Below are 17,284 nucleotides of genomic sequence, written 5' to 3'. Positions count from 1 at the left end.
ATAAGTTATTTTCTTTTTTAAATGACGTACAAGTCGATAACATATTGGAATTTACAAATGGAAATTACATTTTTGCTCCCCGGGAAGAGAATTTTTTGTCATTTTTGCATTACCAGCTTGGTCAATTCAACCTAATTTACACCAAAAAAATGTTAGATCTTTTCAATAATGTTTAAATTTTGAATTTTGATATAACATATAAAATTAAATTAGAAATATCATCAGACTGTGTAATATTTGATCTAAATTAATCAAGTAATAAATTAGATATTAATAATTATAAAAAATATAATTTATTAATTTTTTCCCTTATATATATAGTTTATTTGTGTACAAGTTTTTAAATTTATTTTTTTGAATTTTTTTATTTAATATAGTCAAAAAGGGGTTGCTTAAAATCTTGAAAAGATGCGACTTGGGAATAAAATCTTAATCTTCAACTTAATTAAAAGTTTTGTTCTTCAAACATGCTCTCTCTCTCTCTCTCTCTCTAACTCCAATTCTTTCTTCAGAAAAGAATGAAAAAGAAATGCTTGACTAATTGTGATTAGTGTAAAGGTTAACGCAATCGATGGTTACTAATTGTGATTAGTGACGCATATTGGGTTAACAGTGAACGTTGGCACATTTAACCCTAGTTAATGTAATTTATATGATCTGGATTCCACCACTACCATTAAGCTCTTTTCATTTTATTTTATTCTTATTGTTGTTTGCAAAGAATATTCCGATCCGCATGTAATAGAATAATGATTTGGGTATAGCTGTTTGTTTTGATCGGTAAGACCAATCAGAATAAATTGTTAGTGCAACTAGTTAGTAACCTTTTTAACAAATGTATTAAATTAAATGATACTATGTAGAGAGTATGTCTATAAAGTTTTCATTAAATCCCTATAAAGTTTTTAATTTTTTTATCAAATCTCTATAAATTTCGAAAATTTTAATTAGGTCATCTCAAACTATATTGTCAATATCTGTCACTGCATAAGATATAAGTTTTTTTTATTAACAAGCAGTGATTACAAGATGAAATATGTTTGAAATCTCTAAACTAATTGACAATGAACGCACAAACACCGTTGCTTACATTTGAGACTTCTAAAAATAACAACATCCCTTTCAATCACTGAGATCATTTAACGGGTACATGCAAGACGTAAATTTAAATCACTTCAAAAGTAAATTTTTCATTTTTTTAATAAATTTTTAAATAGAAATGAAATAAAAAGTTCTTTAGAAGAGTGTAATTTAGATTTTTTTTAAATTTAATCAGCAATTGCATTTTTATAAAAGAAATGATATCGTTGACTTCTTCTTTTACAATTTTTGTGTAATCCAGTGCTCCCTTATTAGGGAAAAGGAAATGTCACAATGATGAGATGAGGTCCAATATATGCTTCATAAAATCGAAGTTAAATGCATTATTTTTTTCCCTTTCATAGAAAAACAAAAAACCAGCATCAAATTAAAAGTCTGATATCTCAAGGCAATTATGATATGTGATTATTTTATACATATACTTTTTACAATTCGATAATCGACGTTCTAACTTATTTGAAAATAATTTTTGAAGTATCATTCATTTGATATTAATCAATTAAACTTCTAACAATATAAGTATTGTTTCGAGTCAAAATTTTATTTCTATAATTTTATTAAAAAATTGTTTGAAGATTTACAAAATCAAAAGCATCACAAATACCATAAGAGCTTGGTCTGATGAGAAATTTGAATATTTACGCTTAGGGAGCGACTTAGGCACTGATAGATCCAGGAATTTAAATTTAAAAATGAGGTTAACAAATTGTAATACTCTTTTTTCTAATAAATGGGTATACAAAATTGTTTATCTTCTTCTCATCCTCTTAATATATTAAATTATATTTAATAACTTATCCAAAATAATGAGTATACACTTGGTCCGGAGACAAATACATCAGCCTAGGTGGTATCATTTTTACAAATTAATGATTTATATTCCATATGTTTGGGGTTCAAGTCTCGTGTGTGTAAATACTCACATTTTTTAGAGGTTAAAATTTAAGAAATTAAATCATAATTCATCATTCGACATAGTTTATTTTGTAAAATTTAGACTTTAATATCTTTATATTTCAATCTTATTTATCTTGATATATATTTTTTATTATAACCAAAAGGTAAAATCATTCTTGTAAAATAAAAATGAAAGATGAAAAAACACTTAATTTTAAATTATATTTGGTTGAATTCCAACCACGAAGATTTGCATATCTATATTGAAATCTTAATATCATTTTCGTACAGTAATAATTTATAAACCCAACATTAATTAATACTAAAATTAAGGGAATATTATATTATGATGGTATGAATTTGTTGGCATCACATCAAATGTTGCTTCAACCAGAGAGAAAAACATATGCATAGATTAGATATACATAGTGTTTGTTTCTTGGTTTATATAATTTTTAGAGAAAATAAAAGGGATGTGAAGTTTCAGTCAGATTGTTTAAAAGATGGGAAGCAGAATGTCCTGCATCGGAGAAGCGAGACAAGTCGGGTTGTGACACGTTGGTAGCTGAGCGACCGAACACTTGCTGGACCATACCTACCATGTCGGCTTCCTCGCAAAACGTGACTCATTAATTGAACGTACCCAACACTCGCTGTTTTACGTTTCACTTTTTTTTTTGTGGCGATCTTTTTAGTGCTTCCTTGGTTCTCGTCATCGTTTCTTAAGCGATTGTGGTTTTTTTTTTTTTACAATTTATTTTTATTGTAACCAATAATCATTAATTGAGTTTTGACCCATGCTTCCGGTGGGTTCTCCTAAGCGGCAGTGGCAAACTGAGTAATTACACGGATCTACAATGCCAAAATAGAAAGGAAAAAATTGCTTCTCTTCTCATCAGTCATTATATTTGATTTTATTTGAGAAATAATCCGAATAACTCGAATCTTAGTAAGTAAATAAGATACCCGGAGGTTCTCCGTCGGTTTTAGAGTACCAACACGGTTGCCTGCCACGATTCAGACAAAGAAAGAAACGGCGATAGCCCAACAGTATTTGTTCCCAGTGAAAATACCTATTAATCCCATTATTACAGGGAGGGGATTAAATCGATCTGGTTAAATTATTAAAGGGCGTATAAATGATCTCATGAATATACGGTATTGTTTTATTAAGTCTCATACTATTAAAAGTTATAGAGTTCTTTGATTTTAAGGAGTTGTTTTGTTAAGTCTCTTAACTATTAATAGTTACAAAATGATCATCAACTATTAATTATACTCCAAAATCATCATTTTCCGTTAAATTTTTTATCGAATTTTGAGTTGTACGGTAACTTACTTACTGAGTTATGATAAAATTTGATCACATAATCTCAAACGATTATTATATATCAATCAGCATGTTAACGTACAACTCATAACATTTTATAACTTTTAATATTCGATGGACTTAATAGAGCAAATCCCTACAGCCGAGAGACCATTTTGCAATCTTTCCTCAATCAACATTTTGTAACTTTTACTAATCGATTGACTTAACAGAGCAACTCTCTATAGTTGAGGGATCATTTTGTAACTTTTAATATTCGATGGACTCAATAAAATAACTCCCTATAATTAATGAATCATTTTGCAACTTTTAATAGTCGCTATTTTTTTAACGGAAAGTGATGAATATGGAACTTATAAATAATCTAATGATCATTTGTAACTTTTAATTTTCAGGGGATTCAACAAAACAATGTCTTATAATTGATAAATTTAAAACATATAAATAATCTAATAGCCACATCAACAACTTCATGGCTCACGTTTGTCATGTCATCGTCTCGTTAAGTCATTAACGATAGAATGACATAATTGTATTTAAAAATAAACGTTAACTTTAAAATTAATAAAATTAAAAGTTTAATGATATAAACGAATAAACACTTAAAATTAAGTGATATCTGGTGTAGCATACCTCGATTATAATTATTATAACATTTTTTTTATAATAATTATTATAACATGATCAAATGCAATATAGAAAACAAGAATCCCCAAGGCTAATTTTATCAATGAGGGTAAGTTTGGGTTTTCATTTCGAGGGAGTGGTTATTTTTAAAGAGTAGTAGTTTTAAATTTAAATAATAATTTTTTTTTATTAAATAATGAAAAATAATTTCCATTATATCATTCAAGCATAAAAATATGATAACATTTAGAAGTATAAATAAATAAAATGTACGATGAATTGTTAGTTGGTCGTATAATATTTATTTATGTTTATTTATTAAACTAATTAAAAGAGTACGAAAAAACTTTTGTTATTTAATAAATGAACAAACACGAATAAATGTGTATTTGATTTATTTATGTCAATGAACAAATTAGTTAGTTGACTTATTTATAAGCTCGTTTACCTGATTTTTATTTTTCTTTTAATTTTTTATATTTTAAATATCGGTGAATATAGAAACTAAATTAAATATAAGACAAATTTTAGAGTTAAAATTGTGAAAACTAAGGAGCTTACATATTAGTGATGTAATTTTACCAATTTTCATTTTATTATTATTTGTTTAGTAATCATTTATGAGCATATAAAGGAATATATTGAGACCAACGTTAAGCGAATAGGCTAGTGAACATATAAATAAATATGTCCACCAATTTTTTTTTTAAATTAATTATTGGTATCCGATTTATTAATCGATTAATTCAAATCGGATATTGCAGAGGTGAGGGCGACCCTCCCAACCCAGTTTGCTCCATTCTTAAACGCTATAATTCAAACATCTAACATTACTTAAGGGACCTAATGCCTCATCTTACTAGATCAACTGATTGTTAATAATATATCCACAAATATTAAATAAATATGATCACAAACGCTAAATAAACGAAATATCTTAAAAATAAATAAATGAATCTGAATATGATATTAAAATTTCAAATAAACAAGAATAAAAAATAAACGTTGTTAAAAATAAATAAATGAATATATACACAATCTATTGGTTCTAATTTACACCTTCAATGGCAGTATTTTACAAAAATATGAGTAAAACATGTTACTATTGGAAAAGAAAAGGAAATTAAGGTGGGGAAGTGAGGAGTGGTGAGATAAAAGAAGTGCAGAGCAAATCACATGATGCGAGGGAAAACAAAGGACTAAAATCTCAACTACGACACAAGCTTAAAACAAGTAGTCAAAAAAAGAAAAACAAAAGAAAGCTGAAGATAGAGACACGAGAGAGAAAACAAAGTGAGCGGTTTTGGGGATTTGGTAACGCCGATTCAATTCTCTTTCAGCTGGAGAAGGAAGACAAGCAGCAACAGCCTCCGTCTTACACTAGAGCTGCGTGCTTCACCAGAAAAAACAAAAGTGGTTTCAAGCTGAAAGCGGTTTTGTAACTGAAAGAGAGCAGCAGCCCAAAGATTATTTATAAGAAAAAAGATTAATTCTTCGTAGTCGTTACAGAGAAACTACCAACAATGAATTCATGTATAATCGTCGCTCTCTCTCTCTTGTTTGTTTTTAATATTCTACAATTTTCTTCATCGTTTCAAGTCTTCCCGGGGTTTTGTTTTTGCTTCTTTGGTCTTTGCTTTCATTTAATGGGGTAGACTCTGCCTGCTTCACGAACACATTTTTTTCTTCTTTAGTGATTTACTTTCTCTGCATCGTCCGTGCGTCCTAGTTTTGATGGTTAAAGTAGAAGTTAATCCATGGGGTTCTTCGTTTGCTCACGCGGTGTCGGGTCAGTGTTAAGTTATAGAAATTGGGTTTGTCTTATTATTTATGGGTGTTCGGAAACTGAACCTGCTTGGCTGCTGAGAAACTAGAAGAACAAAAGTTTTCTTTAGGTTGTACTACGGTATGTACGGACATTGGTGCTTTGAACTTCAGCTTAACTGGGTATTAGTTTAGCAGCTTAATTATGAAAAATCCTTTGATGGGTATATCAAAATTCTAGTGTACCGGTTTGACTGTTCTGTTTTCCTCTACTGAACTTATGACTCGAATTTTCTTTTAAATTTTTGTATGATAGGTTTGGGTGGTGATGATCTGTACCAAGAGCTATGGAAGTTATGCGCAGGCCCGTTGGTGGACATTCCTCGGGATCACGAGAGAGTCTTTTACTTCCCTCAGGGTCACATGGAACAAGTAATTGCCTTTTTTTTTAAATTGCTTTTGGCCTATTCCTTATGTTTAAATTGCATCTATATTTAGATTAAAACTTTGAAATCCGCCATTTGCTTTTCTCTTTTCCTGTCTTTGTTTTTTGCAAGATTTTTGCTTTGTTTTTTCTATTGAATTTTCTCTGATGTGTTCTGCAGTTAGAAGCATCAACTAATCAGGAACTTAAGAATCAACCCCCACTGTTTAATCTTCCTTCTAAGATCCTATGTCGTGTTCTTCACGTCCAGTTACTGGTATTTTATCTCTCATTATTTTTTTCTCCCATCATTTCTTTAATTTTCGAGCTTGACAAGATTATCTTATTATTGTAATTATTTTTTTGTTAATGAAATAGGCCGAACATGAGACGGACGAGGCTTATGCTCAGATCACTTTGCAGCCTGAAGCAGATGTAAGCAAACATAGTCCCATCCAAATTTTCTTTTTAGTATTCCTTTTTTCGTACTCTTTGGGTTGACAGATTTTATTAGGAAATGTGAATGAAAACATAATATAATTAAATTCAGTTCATGTTTGTCATTATAGCAAAGTGAACCTACAAGTCCTGATCCTTGCCCAACTGAGGCTCCCAAGCAGACAGTTCATTCCTTTTGTAAGGTTTTAACTGCATCCGACACGAGCACTCATGGAGGGTTCTCTGTTCTCCGAAAGCATGCTACTGAGTGCCTGCCTCCTCTGGTGCTAAGTTTGATTTATCGTGTTAATAATTCTTGTTAGACTTCCAGAATGGTATTGGCTTAAACTGTGTTTATTTTAAATAGGATATGAATCAAACAACCCCTACTCAGGAGTTGGCTGCCAAAGACCTTCATGGATACGAGTGGCGGTTCAAGCATATATTTAGGGGTAATGGTTTCTTTCCATTTCAGATTTACTTTACATGTCATCATTAGGCAAATGTAAATGGTAGCTCTATCATTTTTCCTTTCTTGATCTGCTTTAATTCGCAATTCCAACTACACAGGGCAACCACGGAGACATTTGCTTACGACAGGATGGAGCACCTTTGTCACTTCCAAGAGATTGGTTGCCGGAGATACATTTGTGTTTCTCAGGTACTCATACTTCTGCAGCTCTTTTTTGGTTATGTGTCAAACTGTCAATGTTGTATTTTTGTAGTCTCTAATTGTATTGGCTTGTTTTATTAGAGGTGATAACAACGAACTAAGGGTTGGGGTTCGGCGGCTTGCTTGCCCACAGAGCAAAATGCCTTCATCTGTGATTTCCAGCCAGAGCATGCATTTAGGAGTGCTCGCTACTGCTGCTCATGCTGTTACAACACAAACCCTCTTTGTTGTGTACTACAAGCCAAGGTTAATGTTCTTTCTTGATGCAGACACGGTTGGCAATATTAGTTTTTATTCTAGTTACCTATGGGCTGAGTTTCTTTCCGTTTGCTCTTGTTAGGACGAGCCAATTCATAATAGGAGTAAATAAGTATTTAGACGCCATGAAAAATGGATTCTCCGTTGGTATGCGTTTTAAGATGAGATTTGAGGGAGAAGACTTTCCTGAGAGAAGGTATGGTCGTTTCTGTAGGTAGTTCTCTAATGTTTGTCTTTTTTTTTCTCATCCTTTTTACCTGTTGTCATTTCCTTTTCAAAATCAGGTTCACGGGTACCATAGTTGGAGTTGGAGATTTCTCCCCACATTGGTCAGAATCTAAATGGCGGTCCTTGAAGGTTGAATATAATTTAAATTATTGATATGAAATACTAACTTAGTTGTTCGTTTTTTTATAGTAGTTCTACCCGACTGTTTCTGCTTTTAGGTTCAATGGGATGAACCTGCAATGATACAAAAGCCAGATAGAGTTTCTCCATGGGAAATAGAGCCATTTGTGGCTTCTGCTTCTATAAATCTTGTACAACCAGCTGTAAAGAGCAAAAGACCGCGACCTGTTGATGTTCCAGTTTCAGGTGTGGGAACATTGTTCTTTAAAGTATTTTCAGTGGACTATTGGATGCCGACTTGATTAACTTTGATATATTAATTGAACTTGTAGAAATTACTACAAATTCAGCTGGTTTAGCCTTTTGGGGCCATGGTTCAACCAAATTTCAGGAGCTAACTCAAGTAGGAAGCACACTCGAAGTCCAAAGAAGTGAAAGCCAAGTTATGTGGCCTATGAGGCAGAAAGAAGCGGATTACGGTCTTATCAATAGTAATAGAGGTTATAACTCGAGGATTCGCCCTGAAAATGCCTGGCCATGTTCACCTCTTCTGAATGTGTCTCTAAATTCATTGGGGGACAAAAACAAAACTAGAATACCACAGGCTGTTGTCACGGATCATGCTTTTTCTTTTCAATCCGGACCTAGCCATGGCCAGAAGCAGGAGCAAGTTGAGAAAGGGAAAAAATCTGAGACTTCCACAGGTTGCCGGTTGTTTGGGTTTAATTTGACAGATAGCACTAGTGCAGCTGCCCCCACGGACAAGGAACAAGCAACCACAACGGTCGGTCACAATTGTGTTAGAGAATCTCTTCCAGATGTGTCTCATACTGATCAGAACCCTGAAACAGTGAAGTCTTTGAAGGAACTGAAGCAAGTTGCATCAGAGACCTCTACCAAGGAGATGCAAGCTAAGCAGGGTGCCTTTACTTCAATGAGAACTTGTACCAAGGTAAATACGGGCAGCTGCATGCTTATTCTTATATTTCTTTTTCATCATTTATGTTCCATGATTGAATCAATATTTATGGATACCAAAGGTACACATGCAAGGGATTGCAGTTGGTCGAGCTTTTGACTTAACTGTATTGAAAGGATACGATGATCTCATTAATGAGCTGGAAAAGATGTTTGATATCAGTGGAGAGCTTTGCCCCAATGGTAAATGGTCTGTTTTTTTTACTGACGACGAGGGTGATATGATGCTCGTGGGCGATGATCCATGGCTGTAAGTAACTTTGAAGAAGCACACCTGCTTTGTTTATTTTTCACAACAAGTTTTAGAAAATTAAAGTTTTCCCTTTATTTTATTTGTAGGGATTTTTGCAAGATGGTGAGAAAGATCTTCGTATATTCACGCGAAGAGGTGAAGAATATTAGTGCAAGATGTAAAATTGCGGCTTCATCTTTGGTGGGTGAAGACATTGATTCATATCATAGGTCTGAAACATGAAAGACAGTTTGAAAACCCCTTTTTATATATATATATATATATATATATATATATATATATGGTTTTATTTTGTTTTTGCTTATTTTGATTCGAGTAGTGAATGAAAAGTTGCATTAGGGAAAAGTGCAGGAAGTAGGAATATTTGTAGGTTTGGAAATGGGAGGACTGCCATTTGTGAATACCCTTTTCTTTGTTGGGTGGTTTCAGTGAATAATCAGCCTGTAAAATATATTACATATATAAATGTTTGCATTTAGTTAGCACTTAGTTCATTGTTGGGGATGTGGCCCAATTGTATGGTGCTGATCCTTATTGAACATCTTCATCCACATTCTTTGTCCTCGATGATATTGCGGTGATCATAAACCAGGAATGAAGATGAAACTCACGTGGGGAAATTGGATTGGCAAGTGAATAAGGGAAAGTTTCAATCCATAGAAAGTGGACGAAGTATAGTCCAAAACAAGCACACTTTTGAAAAAGGGTGCCATGATTCTCCCTTTGGATCATGTCAGGTCACTCAAAATTGGCATCCAATGAGCCTCCAGCTACAATCCTATGAGCTTATGATTACCCTTGTTGCTTGCACCCAAGCCTTCACACCGGTCAATATATTCCACTAACTTTCTCCACGCTGCCACATTTCTTCATTTGACTTAAACCCAAACTATGAACAGTTGTATAAAGCTGAGGTCACCAGAAGAGGTGCAAAGTATATTTTTTTTTTGAAAGGAGAAGAGGTGCAAAGTAGATGATTGATTTTAGGTGCTTTCACTGTTTAACCTTGACTTTCTCTGGGGATATGCAATGCAATCATTTTTGCTTTATGATTAAGGCCAATCTGATTAATTTATAAGTATTACTTTCAACCTATCATTTTTTTAGATTGGTACAAGTTTTGTTTAGTCTTTGCTTGGTGGTGGGGAAGATAGCGACGAGATTAACTTAAAAGGCCGACTCTTCTTACCGGGACCAAAAAAAACCAGAGCTCACCCCATTCTTGGCGGTAGACAGAGGAAGAAATCATGGGATCCGAAGCAGAAAAACAATGGAGCTACACACCAAAGCTACTGCTGTTCTCATCTCCACAAGCGCACAAGCAGTCGCCAGAAAGATCAGGGACGTTAACCCCACCATTACACGCCTCAACCACGGTTCCGTTTCGGTGGGAAGAGGAACCGGGAAAGCCTAAACCTTGTACCACACTAACCATTTTCTCTGACCTCAATGACTTGGCCCAAAAGTGCCTGGAACTGCCTCCCAGACTGCTACACGATGCCAAGAATACCCCAGCCTTGGAAGGTGCTAGGTTTCAGTCATCTTCTTCTTTCAGAATGGGAAGTGCGTGTTACGGTGTCATGATGGAAACTGAGTTAGGGTTGAAAAAGGGAGATTTGGGAATGAAATTGAATCAATTAGGGATTGCATAGGATTTGGAAATTGGAACGGGAAGAAGAGTGAAATTGGGAGAATTGGAAGTAAAAATGAAGAAGTTACTGTTAGGGCTAAAGTGGATGAAGTAAAGGGGTTACCTGATGGAAATAACGGGCCAGGATGATTGGGCTCCAGTATTATCCTTTATGGAATCAGCCTGCATGAGTCAGCATATCAATTTGTTATCTTTGTTAGATTTATAGTACTTGCCAGCTGTAAGGTACTTGTGCATATATAATATTGTACCTGATTCTATGGAATCATGCTGAATGAATGAATGACAAGTTTCTTCTGAATCCTTTTCTAATTCTCTTCTGAAATCCCCAAAATTCACCCCTAATTCGTAACAAATTGGTAATCAGAGCTAAGTTTTGTAATCCAAAACCATTTTTCACGCTGGGAAAGACAAGAAAAATGCAGAAAACTGGAACCAGTGAGGTACCAGAACAAACCACGGAGGTGAAAGAGGATACTTTACCATCGTGGTGGAATGAGCAGAAAGTCGAGTTGGAAGGAAGATTACAAACCTTAGAGGAAGGAATGACGGAAAACAGAGGGTATTTACAGAGGATCTTACAGCTGGTCAATCAAGCAGCTGAGGAAAAAGATTTACCTCAGTCAGTGAAGAATCAAGCCACAGCAGCTGAAAAACAGAACCAAAATGGAGGTAAGCAACCATGCTTGATTAAGGTTCTTAGTGAGCATGAGAAGTATACTTTTCAACCTAATGAACCGGGGATATTAGCTTCTAAACTTGTGGGGTTTACTGGTCCTATACCTTTTAATCAGAAACTGCAAGAAGAAAATATTATGGGCAATTCTAGTGAGGTGAAAGTGGACAGTAAGGGTTTGTTTGGGAGTTCAGGGCCTATTTTACCTCGACCCAAATTAGAACTAAAGATGTTTGATGGCAGTAATCCCAGAGGATGGGTTAGAAAATGCCATAAATATTTTAATCTTTTGGGAGTTCCTGAGGAGCAGAAATTAGATGTGGCTGCAATGTATTTAATGGGAAAGGCTGAGACTTGGTTTGATGGCTATATTATGCAGAAACATAGAGTGACTTGGCATGAATTTGAGGCAGACTTGTGCCATAGGTTCTGTGACAGAAATTATTCAGACATTATTGAAGAGTTTAACAAGTTAATGCAGAAAGGAAGTGTGGAAGAATACCAAGAAAGTTTTGAGGAGCTGAAACCTTATTTGCTACAACAGAATATGCATTTGGGGGAAGCTTATTTTGTTTCCAGCTTTATTAGTGGCCTCAAGGAAGACCTTAAGCACAAGGTTAAGGTGTTAGAGCCTAAAACTCTATCTGATGCATATAGGCAGGCCAAACTTTATGAGTTGGCAAGTGAGATTGAGACAAAAAAGTATAAAGTTCATACCAGAAATTTTGCTTACATACCTCAGAATACTCAGCCAAATAACTTGAACTTTGGTGTGTTAACTAAAACAAGTTCCCTGAATACTAATGCTAAGCAAAGTTTGTTGGAGTACAGGAGGTCTAATAATTTGTGCTTCAAATGTGGGGAGAAGTTTTCCCCTGGACATCAATGCAAGGTCAGACAACTGAACTGCATGGAAGAAGAAGAAGAGTCGGCTGGAATTGAAAAGATTGAAGAAGAATCTGAAGAAAAGGAAGAAGCAGAGAAGGAAGCTCTGGAAATATCCATTAATGCCATCACAGGAAATGTGGGTCACACCACTCTGAGAATAGAAGGGTTTTGTCAGGGGAAAACCAGTGAATATACTGATAGACAGTGGAAGCACTCATAGTTTTGTAACTCCTAAATGGGCTAAGGAGGGAGTGGAGTTGGTAAATACTCCACCTTTAGTAATTACAATAGCCAATGGAGAGAAACTGTACAGCAATGCTAGGAGTAATAAGGTGAGCTGGAGAATGCAAGGATATGAATTCCAACATGATTTTAGAGTTCTGTCCTTAGGAGGCAGTGACATGGTGCTTGGTGTGGATTGGATTGAGGAATTCAGTCCCATTTTGATGGACTTTAAGTCCAGAACTATCAGTTTTGTGAAAGAAGGAAAAACTGTTGTTATTAAGGGAACTCAGAAATTACCCCTACTCAGAGCCATCACAGGGGAGAAATTTCAGAAATTAGCAGAAAAGGATACTGAATTGAGTGGGGAAATTTTTTGGTTGAGTGCAGAAGTTACTGAAAGTAAAACTCCTACAGCACTTCAGAATTTACTAGAAGAATTTCAGGAAATTTTTGAAGAACCTAAAGGAATGCCTCCAAGAAGGAAACATGATCATGCTATTGTCCTAAAACAAGATATACAGCCAGTAAATCTAAGGCCCTACAGATTTACACACTCCCATAAGACTGAAGTAAAGAAACAGATTGTTGAAATGCTAACAGCTTCTATCATTCAAGTTAGTCAAAGCCCTTTTGCTTCTCCTTGCCTGTTAATCAAGAAGAAGGATGGAACTTGGAGATTCTGTGTAGATTACAGACAGCTTAATTCTGCTACCATAAAAAATAAATTCCCTATTCCTATAGTGGAGGATTTACTAGATGAACTTAATGGAGCTGCATTCTTCTCGAAAATTGATCTAAGGTCTGGATATTGGCAAATCAGAATCAAGGAAGAAGACATTCACAAGACTGCTTTCAGAACTCACCAAGGACATTATGAGTTTAAGGTAATGCCCTTTGGGCTTACTAATGCCCCAGCTACTTTTCAAGCACTGATGAATGATTTATTTGGGGAATATTAAGAAAATTTGTTCTAGTGTTTTTTGATGATATTTTAGTTTACAGCTCTAGCTTAACAGAACATGAACATCATTTAAGAATTGTTTTAAGGATTCTGCTGGTAAACAAGTTATATGCTAAAAGGAGCAAATGCTTTTTTGGTCAACAAAAAGTAGAGTATTTGGGGCATGTGATTTCAGCACAGGGAGTGGCTACTGATCCTGCTAAGATTGGAGCTATGCAGAATTGGCCTTTACTTAAGAATTTGAAAGCTCTGAGAGGGTTCTTAGGTTTGACAGGTTACTACAGAAAGTTCATTAAAGGATATGGCGAACTGAGCAAACCTTTGACTAATATGCTCAAGAAAGAGGGCTTTTCTTGGACTCAGGAAGCAATGGTAGCATTTGAGAAACTGAAACAAGTTATGTGTAAAGCACCAGTGCTGGCTTTACCTAATTTTGAGCATAAATTTTTTTTGGAAACAGATGCTAGCTCAAAAGGCATTGGAGCAGTACTATCTCAGGATGGAATGCCTATAGCTTATCTCAGTAAGGCTCTTGGACCAAAACATGCAGACCTATCAATCTATGAAAAGGAATATCTAGCCATTTTAATGGCAGTTTCCCATTGGAGACACTATTTAGAAAGTGGACCATTTGTTATCAAGACAGATCATGAGCCCCTCAAACATTTACTGGAGCAGAAACTAACGACAGTAATTCAGAAAAAGGGACTTACTAAGTTGTTGGGGCTGGATTATACAATCCAGTATAGAAAAGGCAAGCATAATAAAGTGGCAGATGCTCTTTCTAGACAACAAGCAGATTCTGGAGAATTTTTACAAATGGGCATAACAGTTATTACTCCTACTTGGATTCAGGACATTCAACAGAGTTATGAGGAGGATGAAATTGCACATAAGAAACTACCTATTTTGGTTCTTCAATCAGATGCTATAGAAGACTGGAAGTTGGTTCAAGGGGTTCTGTATTTTAAAGATAAAGTATATGTGGGCAGCAAAGGGGATCTAAGAGAAAAGATTATTCGGGCTTTGCATGATTCAGCACTAGGAGGACATTCCGGCATTCAAGCTACATATCAAAGAATCAAGTCCTATTTTTTTTGGCCTAAAATGAAAACTATGATACAATGGCATGTGCAAGAATGTGAAGTTTGTCAACGGACGAAAATTGAACACATTGCTAAACCAGGGTTGTTACAGCCTATTCCAGTCCCAAACAATGTTTGGGAAGTCATTACCATGGATTTTATTGAAGGTTTACCAGCTTCTATGAAACACACATGCATCCTAGTGGTGATTGATAAGTTTACAAAGTATGCTCACTTCTTACCCTTATCTCACCCATTTACAGTGGTAGAAGTTGCCAGATTATACTTAGACGAAGTTTACAAATTACATGGTCCCCCTAAGGTTGCTATCTCAGATAGAGACAAAATTTTCACCAGTCTATTTTGGCAGGAGTTATTGAAACAATTGGGAACGACTACATTCTTTAGCACTGCTTATCATCCTGAAACGGATGGACAGACTGAACGGCTCAATCAATGCTTAGAACAATACCTTAGATGTATGTGTTTGCTTAAACCATCATCATGGTCAAAGTTCTTAGCTCAAGCAGAGTGGTGGTACAATACTAATTACCACACTGCTTTGAGAATGACTCCATTTGAGGCACTATATGGATATAAACCTCCTACCTTAAGTTGGTCAGATGAGTCTAAGGTAGGGGCAGTTCAGGACATGATGCAACATCGTGTTCAATTAAATACATTGCTACGAGAACAACTACTAAAAGCCAGCAATCGTATGAAACAGATAACAGATCGTAATCGCACTGATAGAGAGTTTCAAGTGGGAGACGAGGTTTACCTGAAGCTTCAGCCTTATCGACAGACATCACTTGCTTTGCAAAAAAATCTGAAACTTGCTGCCAGATACTTTGGTCCCTACAAAATTCAGCAAAGAATTGGTAAGGTTGCTTACAGATTACAGTTACCGTCCGATTCTAAATTACATCCCGTGTTCCATATCAGTTTACTCAAAAAGAAAGTAGGGCACGGTAGAGTACCTTCCATAGATCCTCCTGCTCTCACGACTGATGGCCAGATGAAAGTTTACCCAGCAATAGTTTTGAATAAAAGGATGATTAAACGCCAAAATCGAGCAGTTACCCAATTATTGATTCAATGGACGAATATGGGACCAGCTGAGGCGACGTGGGAAGATTATACGGTGTTAAAGGCTCAGTTCCCCGATTTTGATCCTTGGGGACAAGGATCCTCTGGTGGAGGGGGTATTGTCATGATGGAAACTGAGTTAGGGTTGAAAAAGGGAGATTTGGGAATGAAATTGAATCAATTAGGGATTGCATAGGATTTGGAAATTGGAACGGGAAGAAGAGTGAAATTGGGAGAATTGGAAGTAAAAATGAAGAAGTTACTGTTAGGGCTAAAGTGGATGAAGTAAAGGGGTTACCTTATGGAAATAACGGGCCAGGATGATTGGGCTCCAGTATTATCCTTTATGGAATCAGCCTACATGAGTCACCATATCAATTTGTTATCTTTGTTAGATTTATAGTACTTGCCAGCTGTAAGGTACTTGTGCATATATAATATTGTACCTGATTCTATGGAATCATGCTGAATGAATGAATGACAAGTTTCTTCTGAATCCTTTTCTAATTCTCTTCTGAAATCCCCAAAATTCACCCCTAATTCGTAACATACGGATCCTTTCGTAGTGGCTGTCGTAGTCCCGAGAGGGTGCACCTTGGCACCATGGTTCTTAGCAAGAGAGGAACGCACAAAGCAAAATGGTTTCTTGGTCCTTGGAGAAGAAGGGCTAGTAGAGAAGTTGACGGGACTGGGAATAGCCATGTCTTCCCGTCTTCTGGGGACAGAGACAGTGAATGCAGTGCCGAAGAAGAAAGCAACTGTGCCACAAGTGTTAAGATCACCAGAATTAAAAGGGTTGGAAGCTTTCGTAGCCTGTTACACTCCAACTTCAAATTCTTGGTAAGTTTTAATTCCCATTTTCTTTACAATTCAGTCTGTTCTGCAATCTGACTTGCATAGTTATCATAAATACTGAATTACTCCTTGGGATAATTTGTTATTATTACTGATAATTCACCTTTATTAATGGGAGAGCTAAAAACACAGTTTTTAAAGCATGAACTTGGTAGATCTTGTTTGATATTGTTGTTTGGATACGACAGGCAACTATGCAGGAAGGTTTCAGGCTCTCAGTTCCATGGAGTAAGAGGGAAAAGAAGGGTGGATTTGTGGGATGACCCCTGTTTTCTTTTAGTTGATATTTTGGTGTGAATGAAAATGACTAATCTAATGTAAAATAGGTAAAGTCCATTACTATTCTGTCTCTTCTATACTCTAGCTGTTGTTGTGGGGCTGTATGGAACTCAGGATTTGTTTGTATTCAGCTAAGATTTTGTCGGCATGGATATGTAATATTAGTAAATTGCAGTTTAGAGGTAAAAATTTCACGTTGTGCAGCAACAATGAGTTTTCAAATTGTTGCATGCTCAAACATTTGGTATAGTAGTTAGTTCATGCATTCTTGAATCAAAAACAACATTTCCATCTTTTGGCTGAAATTCTGATTGAAATTCTTGAATCAAATCAATTAAATTGAAATTCTGATTGGATAGTTCATAATAATAAAATGATAAATAACCGACTCAAAAATTCAACTTAATCTTTAATTTCTTTTTTTTTTTATTAAGCTAAGGTGATTATAAGGTAGTATCTGTTCTAAATACTCTCAATCATTTGA

General features: G+C 35.3%; 2 protein-coding genes across 3 annotated transcripts; both read left to right on the top strand.

Moving 5' to 3' along the window:
- The first annotated feature begins 5,053 nt into the window (after positions 1-5,053).
- On the top strand, positions 5,054-9,479 carry LOC120186226 (auxin response factor 9-like). Of its 2 annotated transcripts, XM_039190215.1 has the most exons (14): positions 5,054-5,488; positions 6,036-6,151; positions 6,325-6,420; positions 6,522-6,578; positions 6,713-6,865; positions 6,949-7,033; positions 7,152-7,242; positions 7,336-7,500; positions 7,595-7,708; positions 7,797-7,869; positions 7,959-8,106; positions 8,193-8,812; positions 8,901-9,088; positions 9,178-9,479. In XM_039190215.1, exons 1-14 carry the CDS (start codon positions 5,479-5,481, stop codon positions 9,311-9,313), a joined length of 2,052 nt encoding a protein of 683 aa, XP_039046146.1. In that variant the 5' UTR covers positions 5,054-5,478; the 3' UTR covers positions 9,314-9,479. The 2 variants fall into 2 exon arrangements, with proteins under 2 accessions (XP_039046146.1, XP_039046147.1); XM_039190216.1 differs by lacking the exon at positions 5,054-5,488 and having other exon boundaries at positions 6,029-6,151.
- A 559-nt stretch (positions 9,480-10,038) lies between these two features.
- Positions 10,039-16,965, top strand: LOC120186233 (uncharacterized protein At4g00950-like). Its single transcript, XM_039190224.1, has 3 exons — positions 10,039-10,662; positions 16,216-16,506; positions 16,710-16,965. Exons 1-3 carry the CDS (start codon positions 10,339-10,341, stop codon positions 16,782-16,784), a joined length of 690 nt encoding a protein of 229 aa, XP_039046155.1. The 5' UTR covers positions 10,039-10,338; the 3' UTR covers positions 16,785-16,965.
- The last annotated feature ends 319 nt before the right edge of the window (positions 16,966-17,284 follow it).

Source organism: Hibiscus syriacus, unplaced genomic scaffold (genome assembly GCF_006381635.1).
Source record: "Hibiscus syriacus cultivar Baekdansim isolate YM2019G1 unplaced genomic scaffold, ASM638163v2 tig00113337_pilon, whole genome shotgun sequence".
NCBI lineage: Eukaryota > Viridiplantae > Streptophyta > Magnoliopsida > Malvales > Malvaceae > Hibiscus > Hibiscus syriacus.
The sequence above is the reverse complement of the archived record's forward strand: the minus strand, read 5'-3'. Positions and strand labels throughout refer to the sequence as shown.